This window comes from Lissotriton helveticus, chromosome 7 (genome assembly GCF_964261635.1).
Source record: "Lissotriton helveticus chromosome 7, aLisHel1.1, whole genome shotgun sequence".
NCBI classification, from domain to species: Eukaryota; Metazoa; Chordata; class Amphibia; order Caudata; family Salamandridae; genus Lissotriton; species Lissotriton helveticus.
In genome coordinates this window covers 1,479,289,386-1,479,305,315 of record NC_136068.1, presented here as the reverse complement: position 1 = coordinate 1,479,305,315, position 15,930 = coordinate 1,479,289,386, and the positions used below count along the sequence as shown (strand labels likewise).

Genomic DNA, 15,930 nt, shown 5'->3' with positions numbered 1-15,930 from the left:
TGGACTCCGGGCTGGAGTACGTCGAGATAGGCCTCCCGGTCTCGTCGACGTAGAGTTGAAAATCCTTGGTGTCGAAGTCGAAGCGCGTCGAAATGGGAATGAACTGCACCGTCTAATTGGAAAGGGAATACGCGCCGAAATATAACTTTTTTCTCGAAGTCGATCCGGAGCGCTTCGATCCTCATCCGAACCCGATGGCGGAAAAAAACAATCTAAGGATGGAGTCGATGCCCATGCGCACTATCACCCAAGGGAGGCGTCACCAGCCTCGTGACTACAAAAGACTTCTCCAAGAGAAAAACAAGTGCAATCATCCCGGCCCAACACCAGATGGCGATCTATTCATAAATGTACCATCTGCAGCCCATATGCCTCGAACAAAAAGGTTCCTCAATTTTCCTAACAGCCCTATACAGATCTCATAAAATACCCCCAGCAATTCTTCAAGGTCCACTATCGAGAGCAGGGACGCCATTTCCCCCAAGACATCTGCCACTAAACTGAAAATCTTGCTAAGGGCCTCCTTGCAAGTTATCAAAGCTGCAACATTTGACCTTACACTTGCTTGTGATTCTCAATCTTATGTCCATTAGCTCTCCAGTGGTAACAATTCTACCTTGAACATTTAAATTGAGCTTTAGAGCCAGGGCATTAAGATCACTATCCTGGCATGGCACTACTAACATGTCCTCCAGGTACGGCCATAACTAAAGGTCCAGAACAATATAATTGATTAGCCTGGTGGAGTATGGACAATTAAATGAATGGGACCCTTATTTCTATCATTACAGGCTCTAAGCCCCTTATTTAGGGTAAGCACATTAATTATAACTTATGACATTAGCTGATGAAATCACAGTCATCACGGAATTTCGACATTTAAAAATTAATTTTTTTTTAAATAATAACAGATCGCACACCTAACATGTCAGTGTGATAATTCTTCTTCACAGTATACATTGCATTTTATGACGTTTTGCGACTTTTATGCAGAAATACAAAGGAGGTTTCTAGTACCTCTTTTGAAGGGCAAGGGTTTCCTACAGGTCAAGCCAGCTCTTCTTTATTTACAAATGCTTAGCAACACCTGGGACATTTTGAACATCGCTAGCTTTCTTGTTGCAGCTGTACGACTTTAAAAAAAAAAAGAGAGACTTTCTTTGATAAATCCTGTTTGAAATTATATATTTTTCCATTGACTGTTTTTACCTTGAATGAAATATGTATTTGTGCCCATTATGTTTTACATATTTGATAGGATTGTCCTATTTTTAAATGTGTATTGTACTTTTTGTGATTTTAAATAATCGAATAAAAGTGGTTTGACTGACTGAAATGAAATGTCAACATTTACAGAAAACTGGCCCAATATTAATATGCCAAAGATACTTAATCAAGCCCATTAAGTATAGCATTAAAAAATACATATATTTTAAGCAAGGTGAACAAGCTTCGAAAGCGACAACTTCTTGTCTCTACATTTGAACACCTTGGTTGCCAAATCAGGATAATCCATACAATGCAGATGAATGCAACTAGCAACAGACCCAAATTGTTACAAAAGTGATTAGAAGATTTACTGTGCAATGTGGATCATATCAAAGAAAAGGTCCTGGATATTCCAAAAGCCACAGTTAATAGTTTATTATCCTATGGGATAATCCTTTACAGATTGCTAGCATAGTCAGAATTCTCACCTAGAAGCAGACAGTGGCATGGTTTTGAAAAGCCACAATGAGATATCCAGTGAACTGAAGCCCATCTTGTAACAATTAACTGGATAAATCATGTAGTTCAATCGCACTGCTTCTAAACACAGCATTATATATGTAGCACTAGGCAAAAGCTTGGTATGTAAGAAGTATAAAAAGTGTTCTCTGAAGAGAATGCTCAGCAGCCCATGCTCTCTACAACCCTAGATGTCCTACCTAAAATCTTTGTTTTATATGCATAGATTCAATATCAACACCAGAATTACAGAAAAAAAGCAGACTGAAGAGTCCTATTACATATCCTTTCCTTTTGAACTAGGCACTATAACATAAGAAATCATATACTTCCCAACGTAAAGAAGACATTTATCAGAATGTAAACCATTACCTTACTAGCCAAAACATTATACAATTGAACTACGAAAAGGACGTAATGTATCATCCTTAAAAAGGCATAGCGCCTAAGACAATCAACAAACGTTCAGACAAGGAAACAGATCGGAATGAGCAGAATACACTGTACAACAAGCCTTAAAAAGTGACAAAAAAGACTGGTCCTGCAGGTAGGGGTGCACTTGCTGGTATAAATCATCTCAGTATTATTGCTTCCTACCTCAGTGCAAAACTTTACCTTACAGTGTGTAGCTAGACTTTACCTTTTCATCTTTATATCCTTCGACTCCTGCTTAGATTACTATATTTTTCCGTAACAAAATAGGTGTGTCTGCTAGTGCATGTTAAGTAGAGTATGAATGCTTTGTGAAAAAAGCTATACATTATCTTACTTTCCATCCACAAAAAGGTAGGTAGTGCAGGTGGAATCTGCAACATGACAAGCTACAAACAGTTACAGGTAAGTAAACTTTTTTGTTGGCAGCATGTGTTGTATAGCACAGTCTGTGCAATGACTTAAAAGCTGTGCACCACCCGCTTAAGGCGGAGATGGATGGAAAGTGGAAGCAGTTGTAGCAAATGATGTTCATGACTCACAAACTTGGGCATCCTTTTCTGCATGAACGTCACAGTAATGTTTCATTAAATTTTGAGCAGATAACTACCTGGCAAATATCAATAAGTGGATGTGGCTACCCTGAAAATATCAATAAATGGATGTGGCTAAGGAATGCCACCATGAGACAGTTTTTAATGTGTACAATGAGCCTGTAGGATTTACAGAGTTCATTTTATGCTTTCACAAAAAGCCTTAATATATAACACAATGCATATGGTTATGTTCACTTTAGATCTGGTTTTTACAAAGATCAGTATACTCCAAGTAGACCAATAACTTTTGTGTTACGTAAACGTCTTATTCGGTCCACATAATGCAAATCAAATTCCTTTATTCGGTTTCCATAATTCTGTAGAAAAACCATTAAAGTACAGATAAAACATGTACAATTAATAAATACAATCAGTACAGTCAGTGAATTGCGAATTCGAATAATATTTAAAAAAGGTGGATTAAAACAAAATACTTCAGATTAAATTGCCAGTACATCAGAAATTAGCCAAAGTTTGACCGATGTTTGACACAAAAACATCAGGAAACAGGCTATAGATTTAGCATACATTTCATTTTCCAAGAATTGGAGCGCGAGGAAAGCAAGGCGACAACATCGTAGACCTATTAATCTCAGTATAGGAACTATCCATCGACTTCGTGGATATTCGTAAAATCTACAAAATAGCACTGTGAGAATTGGAAATTGTAAGGAGACATCGTCACACGGACACACAGAGAGATTCTTACACCAATCATTCTGTTGGGGGAAAGTTATTAAACGGTGAAAGATATTAAATCTGAAACGAGTCAGTAGAAATTTCTCGTAAATATTCAGATTATACATTAAGTATGGCTGCACTGTGAGGGTGGTCTGAATAGCTAAAATATGCTGCACTGAACTTTTACCGATCTCGCTAGAAAGTCGTAACTGCTCTAGATGTGATAAGCATAACTTTAATTCTTTCCTCGGTATTTCAGAGATGGTTACTGGGTGGTTAAAAAATCTCACTAGATCTAAATCAAAGAATTTTTTCACATAAACAAGCCAACTGATCTTGTGCATTTTTTCTAACGTGAGGCAGTCGTGAATAAGGCGTCGTGACAATTCACACTGTTCCGATGTCCAGACACGATGCCATAAAAGGATTGTTTGGATTCTGATAGTATCGGATATATATTCCAATCCTAACTCTAGGTGACAACAATATGTCGAAGAGCTTTGAGGGACTGCAAGTAAGTATCTCAAGAAGCTGTTCTCAATCTTCTGTAAGGCATCCACCTTGGCGTTGGCCCACACCCCAGCGCCATAACTGGCTACACTAATGCATTTAGCTTGATATATCTTAATCATTTCGGGGGGGGTCCTCTTCCCTAGCTTCTGAGCAAATGCTACAAGAGCAGTAGTAGCCCTCAGGAATAGTTTTCTCACGTTTATAGCCTGCGTCCATAAGGACTTATTATCAATTAAAATCCCTAAATAGGGGTAGGTATTAGTACGCTCTAACTTATCTTTTTTGGTCTATTGCCTGCATGCATTACATACGTTTTTTTACAATTAACTATAAGATCCAAACTCGCCATGAAGCTGCGGTATTTGTCTAAAACACGCTGGAGCTGCAGGGGGGGACCTTGCCATGATCACAGCGTCGGCGGCGGCATATAAAAGTGCCGGTATTGGACGACAGCCAATGGTAGGCAGGTCCTGACTCCCTTCCAACGTGGCTACTTCTAGCCCTTTAGTGTAAAGGGTGAATAAGAAGGGAGAAAGGACACAACCTTGCCTGATCCCCTTCTCCACTCCAAATGATTCGGTAAGTTCTCCCCATAGTCCATACCAGACTCTTGCTGATGCACCCGAATAGAGCTTGCGAAGGACATTTACAAGTGGTAGGTCTACACCCATTGCCAAGAGGATCGACCACAATTTCATATGGCTGACACATTCAAAGGCCGCGGTCAGATCAAAGTAGGCCCTTTAGCTCGAACATATTTCCCCAATAGGAGGGAGAGATTTAGAGCTTGCTCCACAGTACCCAGACCCTTTCGAAACCCATACTGTAAATCAGAAATTATATTGTGGTCATTGCCCCAATCCTGAAGACGTTCTAAAAGGATGCGGCCAGCGACCTTACCAAGGGAATCTAAAAGGGATATAGGTCGTCACCCTTTTTTAAAATGGGTACTAAAATTGAGGCAGACAATGATTCGACTAAGCCTACAGTATTAGCAGCTTGAAGCACTCTTGTAAGGATGGGGGGCCATAAGTCCAAGTTGTATTTAAAGAGATCCACCGGGACCCCATCGGGTCCCGGTGCTTTTCCACCTTTGGAGGCCATCAGGGCATTATTCAACTCCGAATGCGTAAAAGTTAATGGGATCGGGTATACTGACTGGTTAGGCAAAACTACCCTCCCATCTTTCTCAGATTGCTCAGAGTTTACGTGCTAAGCCAAACTAAATATTTGGATGAAGTGATTAACCCATGTTTTATCGTCCACCACAACATCTACCTTGGGGGACTCATTCATATCTGAAAGAAAGGGGATTTAACTACTCTCCAAAAATTAGCACTGTTGTTCATAGAGCAACTCTTATGGAGTTGGTCCCATAAACCATTTCTTAGTTCAATTTTACGGGTTTTTAAGGCCACGTTATAGGCCTTTCTAAGTCTAATGATATCTTCTTTCTCCCGATTAGGTTTATGGAGTGCAATTTTTAATCTAGAGTAAGCTTTTGTGAAATCTGTGTTAAACCACCCTTTTTTACAGTTCCCTTTTTTAGTTTATTTTTGCCGTAATTCTTCTTGTACGATTCTAGTGATGTTTATATAGCTGGACAATATTTTTTCATGGGAAGTGTCAGGATTAAAACATATTTCAAGTAGAGGCAATGCTCGCTTAACCACTTTGGCTGTCATTAAGGCTGGGTCAATTTTTGCCCATTTTATAGAAAAACCTTTTAGTCTGTCTAGATTCAGAGTTTGTTGTTCCAGGAGACTCAATGGATTGGGCTTCGCCAAAATAGTTGCCAAAAATAATGAGAGGCTATTGGGGAAATGATCGCTAATGGCATTATTAATTGTGGTGAACTTACGCATGGTGGGTTCCATACCATGAAAAACAAGTATAAAATTGATAGTACTAGAGATCCCCCTCCCATTAAATGTGGGAGAAAAAGGGACTAAAGGAACCACCAATTCATTGGCAAAACCCAACTCCATGGCAAACAGAATCTCATTCATGCGATTACCGATATTAGTGTGAGAAAAATGTGTTAAATTATTCTCACACTCGTCCTGGATTCCGCAGTTTTTACTATTATTATTTTTACAAAGTGATAAATTAAAATCTCCGCCCCAGATCAACCTGAACGATTGGTTCATGTACTTGTTTCGCAATTCTTGTAAATAAGATAAAATATTATTTAAAACAATTAAATCAACTCGATTAAGATTATTATAATAATTTACCAGGAAATAAATGGACGACTTTTTTACGGTTAGCATGCGAATTTGGTAATTACTTTCTAACCTCAACGGAACAATATCCTTGAATGCTAAAATGTTTGATATATACGTTATTAGTCCCCCCTTCAGCCTTCCCGAGGCAGAAGGCAAATCATTTGAGAAATAGGTCTTGTAGCCCTCAAGATGAATTGGGGTGCTTAACCAGGTCTCTTGTAAGCACACGATGTTATGTTTCCCCACCAATTCTAGCCAGGGATCATTTGTCTTTTTGGAACGAAGCCCCGCTACGTTCCGAAAGACGATAGAGTATAAAACACAAGTGCTCTTTTGACATTTAGTGCACATCATGCCCTTTCTGCCTTGCATGAAGGAATTTTAAAGAAGGTTGGAAATTCAACTGCGTGATTGGGGAGAAAAGGTGATACACACATCCGCAAACTTCCCAGAGATTGTAAGAGTTTCTTCATGTACCTGTATGAAAGGTTCTTCAACTAGTAGAGCTCGGAGTTTGCCAACATTGTGCAAGGAAGTAATTCTAGTTACAAGCCTTAAAGTAAAAAAGTCATACTATTCAGAACCCAATACTAGATGATGCAAAGATGTACAGCATGTGATCCATAACAAATGCAGAAAGCAGAAAACATTGATTAAACTGTAGAGAAGAGTTTTTTGTTATTTGAATACCACATTGGATTTTTAGCAAGAAAGTTGCATTTTAAGACTTTACAGCATATTTACCACAACTTTGAAAGTTTCGAACTTCAGGCAATTTTGTCAATCTAAGAATGCTTTGTGAGGCAAAAATAAAAGCAATATTCACCATCTAACAAACCAGGTGCATGCACTGGGCATCACTACCGCCTCCTAGAATTAGCAACTATTCGAATTGTGTGCAGTCAAAGCCTCACTGTGAAAGACACCTGAATGGTTGAGGACTGGACTGCGCTCAGGTACCTTTGAATAGCAGTAAACCAGTGTCAGAACCAAGCTTGCAGTGTGATACTTCCCATCTCTCCCCCCCCCTGGCGGAATTTACCTTTGCTCTTACCTGCTCCGCTTCTTCTTTGCTCATGGCCAGTGCCAACTGCAGCTGAAGCTCTTCCTCTCCACTGCTCTGAGGCCAGGCCTGCTCTGCTTCCGTTGCAGGATTCGCTGTAGACGATGCAGAGGAGGCTGCAAGTTGCAATCAGATAAACATTGTGAATGAACGAATTAGACAAAAACTATAAAGCATTACAAAAATATGGGTTTTACTTTGCAAAAGCAGTTTACAAGATCACTGGAGACCATTCTTAAAATCATGTACACAGTGAAACTGCATAGGGATTGGTTTCTGGGCAATAATAGATGTGTGGTATTGTTTAAAAATGGCGTTTCTAGGCTAGGCCATCAAATAACACCCTTTGGGCACTTGTTTTTTCAAGGCTTGACAAAGACCCGTATTACCAAAAGAGGTGATCAAACGAAGTATGGAATGGTAAACAACACAAAACAGGATATTCGGCCTGGGCTACATATTCAAAGGTTGACAGTCACTATATCAATACTACATGAAAAGGACTGTCACATTTTGACAGAGGAAAAAAAAAACAGATTGTGGCAACCAGTTTGCGGGGAGATGCACCTTAAAACTTTTTCATAGCGTTTTTCGCGGAAGACACTAGACTTTCAAATTACATTGAAACCCATGGCTATTTAAATACCAACTAGCAGCGTCTGTGAGGTTTCAGAAGGTTTACTGCAGAGTTTGTAAACGGGTTCAGACAACTAAAAAGTTGTCTTTCAAGGGATTACAACTGAGTCTACATTTTAATTGTTCTATGCATTCTGAAGCCCTAGTTACTGAAGTTTCCAATGAAATTCCCCGACACCAACAAGAGTCTCACTCATTCTGAAGGAAGGAGGTGATTTTATGGTGTTACAAAACTAGGTGTCTTGCAGGTGCGTGCGAGGGATCAACAGTTTAGGCTCAGACTACTTAAGGTTTTCTCTGGCCTCCCAGGTCCTGCAATGAAGCAACAATAGTAGTGAGACCTCAACAACGCACACAAACGTGGTGGATGGCACATAAAAATGCTGGATCTAAATGAATCATGCCTTCTGATCCTACTTGACTTATCTTCTGCCTTTGACACTGTTAAACAGGATAGTCTATTGACCTCACTTGAACGATGGATGGGCTTATCGGCAGTCATATTGCAATGGTTTACTTCATTCCTCCACAACAGATCCCCAAAAAGGAGCAAGACCTCTGACCTCCTGGTGGGAGTACTGCTCTCCCCGCACAGCTCCACCGTTAAGGATCTGCCTTTAGCGGCAACTTGAGCTTCAGGTAGGTGTTCAAGGCCGTTTTCTACCCGCAGGCTACTGCCTGTGCCTCATCCCTGGTGATCTGGTGTAAAAGCCTGCTTCTGTTAGGTCGCTCTGTGCGTGTCATACTTTTCGGTTTGCCTTTCTCGGTTTTTGTTTTTTCTGTGAGCCTTTTGTCTGTGTGCCTTTTGTACCTGTTTATACCCGCCGCTGCTGCCCCCGCGGCCCCCTCCAGCCTCCCAACTGCTCACCTTCCCCTCGACCCCTACTTTTTGGCGGGTGCACCGCTGGCATCCCAAATACAAGCTAGTCTGTGCCCGTCCGGGACCAGCGCCAGGGACCCTTGTCCCTACCCCACCCCCCGAACACCCACCCCCGCCGCTACAACCCCAGCACTCTCTGCGCACTCAACTCGGATCCAACAACTGCCAGCTCTCGATGCCGAGCAACACCCCGGGCCTGGTCACCTGCCCACACTGCCGCCGCACCTTCACCAACCTCCGAACCCAGGCAGCCACCCCTAACAGACCGGGCACCACTGCACACAAGCCACTGAACTGCATCCTCTTTGACATATGCTCCCTGCACAGACAAGCCGTAGAGATCTGGGAACTCTCACTCGTCCGACGTCACCTTAATTCACTGATAAGCCAGCTCCCCACCCGACATCGCACACGCTATCCCCGACGGATACAAGATCCTGAGGATAGACTGCCCCAATCCCCCAGGAGGAGGCCTCACCATCATCCACAAAAGCTCCCTTCGACTAATAACCACCATCTCGGATGACGCCTCGCCCCTCATGGAACACATCCACTTCCAGATCCAGTCCAACTCTAGAACGACACTCCGCAGAACACTCACCTACAGACCAACCATCACCTTCACGAACGTCATCACAGACCATATCGCTCCACAGGCCCACGCCTCTACGGACTACATACTACTCAGAGACCTGAACTTTCACCTCGACAACCACAGCGATCCCAACACCACGGCTCTCCTGGAAATCCTCACCAACATAGGACTGAAGCAACTTGTCTCCACCCCCAATCACACAGCGGGACACACTCGACCCCATCTTCGCCGGAGGAAACAACATTCACTTCAGCCACACCACGGAACTGCTCTGGACAGACCCCCACTACATCCATTTCTCATTCTCAAAACCAACAAATCACAAGCGCAAGCTCCACCCCCCACGGAGAAGCTGGAACAAAGTCTCTGAAACGCCTCCGCACGACTCATCCTGGACATCCCCCCGACACAGCCACATATCTGCCCACCTGTAAGACCTGCACTGGCTCCCCGTCAGCAAGAGAATCACGTTCAGACTCCTTACCCGCGCACACAAGGCTCTTCACGACCTGGGGCCCAAGTACCTCAACGACCGCATGACCTTCTACACGCCCACCCGCCAGCTACGATCGACCAACCACGCCCTCGCCACCGTACCACGCATCCGCAGAGCCACCGCCGGAAGATCCTTCTCCTACCTGGCAGCCAAGACTTGGAACTCCCTCCCCACCCACCTTCGGCGAACCCAAGACCATCTCTCCTTCAGGAAGCAGCTCAAGACCTGGCTGTTTGAGCAGTAACATACCCCTCTCCCCCAGTGCCTTGAGACCATCCCGGGTGAGTAGCGCGCTTTACAAATGCCATGATTGATTGATTGATTGATTGATTGATTGAAAAACACCTCACCTCCGCCCTCAACTGAACTCATCCACCAACTATGACAGATGCCAACATAGAGGCAAGCAACCTCCACCAATGGATCACCAACTGACCAACTGCGCCAACACTCTGCCCCCTCCAGAACACGAGACGACCTACCAAGAAAGCCAACTAGTTCACCACAGACCTCCGAGATTAATTGACTGGGGGTGAGTGCTTGCAATGTTCAACACTCCGTCCATCATCCCCTTTGATGTTGCTTTGTTTGCCCTAAGTTGGCAAGGTATGCCTAGACGTGGGTCCCTTGTTCACTTTGCCCCTGCATTCAAGCTAGCCTGGCTGATGACTGCTAATTAGCCAGAAACCGGTCCCAGGATGCTCGTTTCCGGTCCAGGGAGGACATTGCTTGGCAGTTCGGGCTGGACTGTTCCCATGAGGCACAGGGTCAGACTGATTTGCATATGGCCATGTCTGAACTGGGGTGGCGGAGCGAGTTAAAGAATGATGGATTAAACCCAGATCAGGTGAGTGCTTGCAATGTTCAACACTCCGTCCATCATCCCCTTTGGTTTTGCTAAATACCATGCTGCCCACATTGTTGGCAGCAAGCCCTACATAGGAATGACTTATTAATATCTAAAAGGAAGTTTTTTTTCCCTGTCAAAGAATTATTTTGACAGATTGTACTGCGGGGTTTGCACTGTAGCAGCCAGGCTACATAGGATTGGCTTGAAGTCAAGTTTGCCCTGCCACTGTAGAGGATGGCACAACAGGTGCTGCAATCCATTAGTAGCAGGACTTCCAGCCCCGGGTGCATTTTCTACACCATGTACTAGGGACTTATAGGCATGTTAAATGTGCCAATTAGGAATAAGCTAATTGAACCATGTTTAAAGGGGGAGCACAGGCACTCTACCCCTGGTTAGCAGGGGTAAAGTGCAGAGTTCTCAAAGTCTGAAACATATAGGGTCTGCAAAAGGAGAATGATCTGGATTGATCGCACAGAAGTATCAGATTTCCTACAAAGCCCTTGGAACACTTCCTTATTTGATATTTTAGGACCCCCACCTTAGAGGCACTTATTGGTAATGTACAGTATTAAACTAGTTACTTAGTTTACCTCTTGCACGGCCTCTACATAATCTTTGATACACCAACTACAAATTTCAAAGTCAAGGTCATCCTTCGGGATTTATGGTGGGTCTACATTCTCAAACCTCCACATCTCCAACTCCCAACCTTATCTACCAACTTCTAACAGATTGAGAAAGACACACCCCAAATGGAAGGGTGGTGAGAGATGGAATATTTTAATGGAAAACATTTAATCTGTGAAATAATATTAAATTTTAAAACCTAAATAGCAAGCAAACTGAAAGACATGTAATGAGGTGTATCAGCATACACTGAACGTTTAAAACGGTGAGGTGAGACCTTTACTGCATTTGATTTAACATACACAACCTCGGAATCTCATTTTGCAGCTCAAACATTTGTATTCTAACAGCTTTTTGTGGATCTTTCCTATAAATAATCAATCAATCCGGACTTATAAAGCGCAGCTAATCACCCACAAGGGTATTCAGGCGCTGAGATCCAGGCTGCTCAATCGGTCTCAGCTGAATAGCCAGGTATTGTGTCTCCTTCGAAACTCCTGAAGAGATAGTAAATTCCAGAGATGGAGGGGGACGCTGTTCCAGGACTTTGCAGCGAGGAAGGAGAAGGCATGTTATTCACTCAGGGGTGGTGGAAGCTCAGACAGTGGTTGATGTATGCTGGACCTTGGTTGTGAAGGGCTTTGTAGGCAGTAGTCAGAATCTTGAATTGGCATCTCTCGAGGACTGGGAGTCGGAGGTGTTTCTTCAGGTGAGGGGTGAGGTGGGTCCCTCATAGGAGGTATAGGATGAGTCTGGCCAGTGAGTTCTGAATGGTACGCATCCGCACCAGACAACACCAAACGGTTACAAGATAACACACCGAGGCCTCATTTATAAACAAGGAGGTGGGATCAACATAATCCACAAAGAATCTATCCACTGCGCCACCTTCCAACTATGAATAGAGGGCAATACCACCACCATCAGAGGCACCCCCTCTCGCTTACAGACCTCCAGGTTCGCTCCCCAGATTTCTGACGCCATCCACTAATTCGCTCCTGAGCCATCAACACCGAAAACTAAATTTTCCCCAGCAAAACCAACATTGAAAAATGTGTATTTGAGATGAAAATGTGCATATTTATAGAAATCATCAGATTTTTGGAGAAAAATGGCGGAATTTTCACAATATATTTATAGCGTATATTGGATTGAAAAAGCATGCAGTGCGGGGAGACCTATTTTGCCTCTTTTTGCATTACTGCTGGCAACCATGACTGATTTATTGAGATGATCACTTCTAGTAATCTTGCCTATAAGGGCCACTAATGTAATCTTGTCTGATGTGGTCACTATTACAACACTTAAAATGTTATTAGCTCGGGATGATTTTCACTGAATATAAGTATCTCTTATTACAGAAAAGGTTGGAGAATTTGGACCTAGAAATAAACAAATGCCCAGTATTGCCAAACCATTCTACCCAATAATGTTGCATCCTTTTACAGTCATGTGAACCTTTATACAAAATCTCTCTTCCCAAACATTCAACTTTGGTCAAAAAAATAACCCAACAAGTGCACATCTTGGTTTCCGAAAGCTTTGGGATTGATGTGAGGTGGCACGAGTATAGTATCTTGAATTAAATTGCAGATTGCACATTAAAAAATTAGCAATCTGCCAAAATGTTGATAGGTGCACCAGAATCTGCCATTACCGTATATTACCATTGATCGCAGACTGACAGAAAAGTCCTTTAACCGTTGTATACATCTGAGTAAGGTGCATCTATAGACATATTAGAAGACCTATTAAGATAGTCTTGAGCTTCTGTTGGTGAAACGTCTCACACACACTTACATTGCTGATTTTCACTTTATCTGATGCAAGTTAAAAACTCTTGCAAACCCCTAGAAAAGGCCCTATTTTCCTGCAGCGACTGCACCTCTTACCAATGGCAGCACATGTAGGATTATTGCTAATAGGCTCATAGAAGCACATCTACAACATACACTGAAACCCTTTCTTATTTATTTATTATTTATTTATTTATTTTGAAAGTTTTATATAGCGCGAACAAGATCTTTGCAGATATCAGAGCGCTTTACAGACGAAAGGAACAGCGTGAGAGTAAATAACAATAGGGGTGGGGAAGGTACATGTGGGAGCATAGTCAGCCAGATACAACAATAATGAAACAAGTACAAATAGTTGATAGCGTAAACACTCAGGCAGGTCAGTAACACGAGTCATACAAAAATGCAGAAAAGATCAGTAGAACTGAGTGGTACAGCGACTGTAAAATCATCCCCAGTAATAATTCAAGTGTATTTAGCCATGAGGATAGCTTTTACTTCTTTCTTAAAAAGTATGGTAGAGGAGATGAGCCTGATTTCAGGGGGGAGTGAGTTCCAAATCCTGGGTGCCATTCCTGAGAAGGAGCGTTTATACGTTTTTTCCTTGCGGAATCTTTGGGCTTTAGCAGGAGATTGTTTGTGCCTCTAGTGTTTCTAGAGCCACCGGAAATCGTCAGCTTCTGGGCGAGATATCCGGGTGAGCTCAGGTGGACTGCCTTGTGCGTGATGCAGGCGATTTTCAGATATATTCTGGCTTCAAAAGGCAGCCAGTTCAGGGCATTCAGGTCAGGAGAAATGTGTGAGTGTTTTTTTGATCCGGTGATGAGTCTCGCTGCGGCGTTTAGAGAAGCTCTTATGGGTGCTGTGGTAGTTAGGGGGAGACCACAGAGGGCGATGCTGCCGTAATCTATTCGAGGGATGACTAGAGCTTGTACCGCAGTTTGGAAATCTTTGGCTGGAAGGAAGGGTTTGATTTTCCTTAAGATATTAATCTGGTAGTTCGCCCCCTTAGTTGCTTTGTTGATGTGCTCCTGCATGTTGAGGTTGGTGTCAAAGTGTTATGCCTAGAGATTTTGCTGAGTCCACGATGGTGGGATGCACATTGAGTGCGGTTAGGTGTTTAAGCCAGATTTGAGTGGTAGTGATCTTCGCAGAAGGTGAGATCAAGAGGAACTCTGTCTTAAGAGCATTGAGTTTGAGATGATTAGCGGCCAGCCATGATTGGGTGCTTCTGATCGTTGAATTCAAGAGCATAATGTCTTTGGGTGATTGTAATTTGAGATAAAGTTGGGTGTCATCAGCGTACATGTGGAATTGAACATTGGATGCTTGTAGCAAGGTGGTGAGAGGTTTCTTATTGTGCTGCCTCTAATGAGAGCACCAATCAAAGAGTCTTCAGAAATATAACTAACAGGTGAGAGACCACTTGGACTACCACGGATTGCTCTGCCTGGACAAGACTTGTGTAGTTAAAATAGATCTTTTTTATACTTTTAGCAATAGCTATGGTTTCTATGAGAGGGGGATGTCTACAGGTTATAAGCCTTTCTTGCACCATTTTAGAGAAACAAACACAAACTGATCCCTTATGTAAATATCAACACAATTTTCAAATTCGCAACTGGACGCTGGAACTCAATGTCACAGTGTACTCCTCGACTGTGTGCTTACACTTAAAGAAATTGTGTTTTTCAAGAAGGGCACTTTGCTCCTCCAAATACTGTTTGCACATTCTCTCCTTGTCTTCCAAATATGCAGTCCAGGGTGTTCCCTCCACAGCAGAGACAACAGGCAAATTGTCATATACTCTTTGACAAGCAATCCCTAAATGGTTGAAAAGTAAAGCAGTTTTCCTGAGGCACCAGAGAAACAATGGCGATAATATAACTTCAAAAATGCGGAGCCACTCTCGCCATTTAATGTCAGGTTTTCACAGATTTTGCAAAAATGGCGGTGGCAGAACTGCTTCCTGAACAGTGGCCACAATGCCAGAAAAACTTCAACGAGGATAAGATGAAAGAAATTATAACCTTAAAATTAGAACGGCAAACCAATACTCACTCTGTAAATCGGTAAAAATGTGGTGTCAATTAAAAGAAGCGGGCTATGGAACATCACAAAACACATTACTGAGGGGAAAATACAAAATCCCAGCCCAATCCAATATGGCTGCTGATGTGACGCTGTGTGTGAAGACTCGCACTGAGCACCGCACTGAGTGTCGGGAAGGTCGGCTATGTACATATGCCACAGAAGCTTCAGAAAAACGAGGATCAGTGGCAGAAGACACTTTGTGAACACTTGCACAACATCACAAATGTTAGTGAGAGAAAGGCACGTAGCTGGAGAACTTGCTGAAGGCCGTAAAGAAGGCTTGCGCTGCTTAACGGCAGTTAAAAGTTGAGGCAATTTCACATGGAAAAAACGTGCTGCTGATCACAAATAATAGCGCTCCCCGAATAACTGCAAACTCATACTTTTTTTATCCTCACTTTTTTCTTTATCTGTGCGCTGCTCCTTCCAAAATTTCCTACATACCCCACTCTTGGTACCAATATGTAATGGGGCAGCAGGGCCATGTCAGTAAATAAGCGGAAGCAATGCCATGTAGCTGGAACAAGTTCTTCTTTATCAGCAGAATCAACTGGACTGGTCAGAGTACTGCTAGAGAGTGAACCACCAACAGCCTTGGAACCTTCACAGTATTACGTGAAACACAAATGACATAAGAGGTACTTAAAGGTGTATCAACACTAAAGCATAGGATCATAAAATTAACTTAAGCCACACATTACAGGCATGTGAA

The 15,930-nt window shown here is 42.7% G+C and overlaps 1 protein-coding gene across 16 annotated transcripts in view; it reads right to left on the bottom strand.

Annotated features, from left to right (window-relative positions):
* The window catches only part of EPN1 (epsin 1), a 533,434-nt gene that overhangs the window by 256,010 nt on the left and 261,494 nt on the right, over window positions 1-15,930 (bottom strand). For 8 of the 16 annotated variants that reach the window (XM_078654885.1, XM_078654881.1, XM_078654889.1 and 5 more), the window contains exon 5: window positions 7,221-7,357. In XM_078654885.1, coding sequence (XP_078511011.1) covers window positions 7,221-7,357 — 137 coding nt within the window. The remainder of the gene's footprint in view (window positions 1-7,220; window positions 7,358-15,930) is intronic. The other 8 variants (XM_078654883.1, XM_078654892.1, XM_078654887.1 and 5 more) reach the window with 1 other exon arrangement.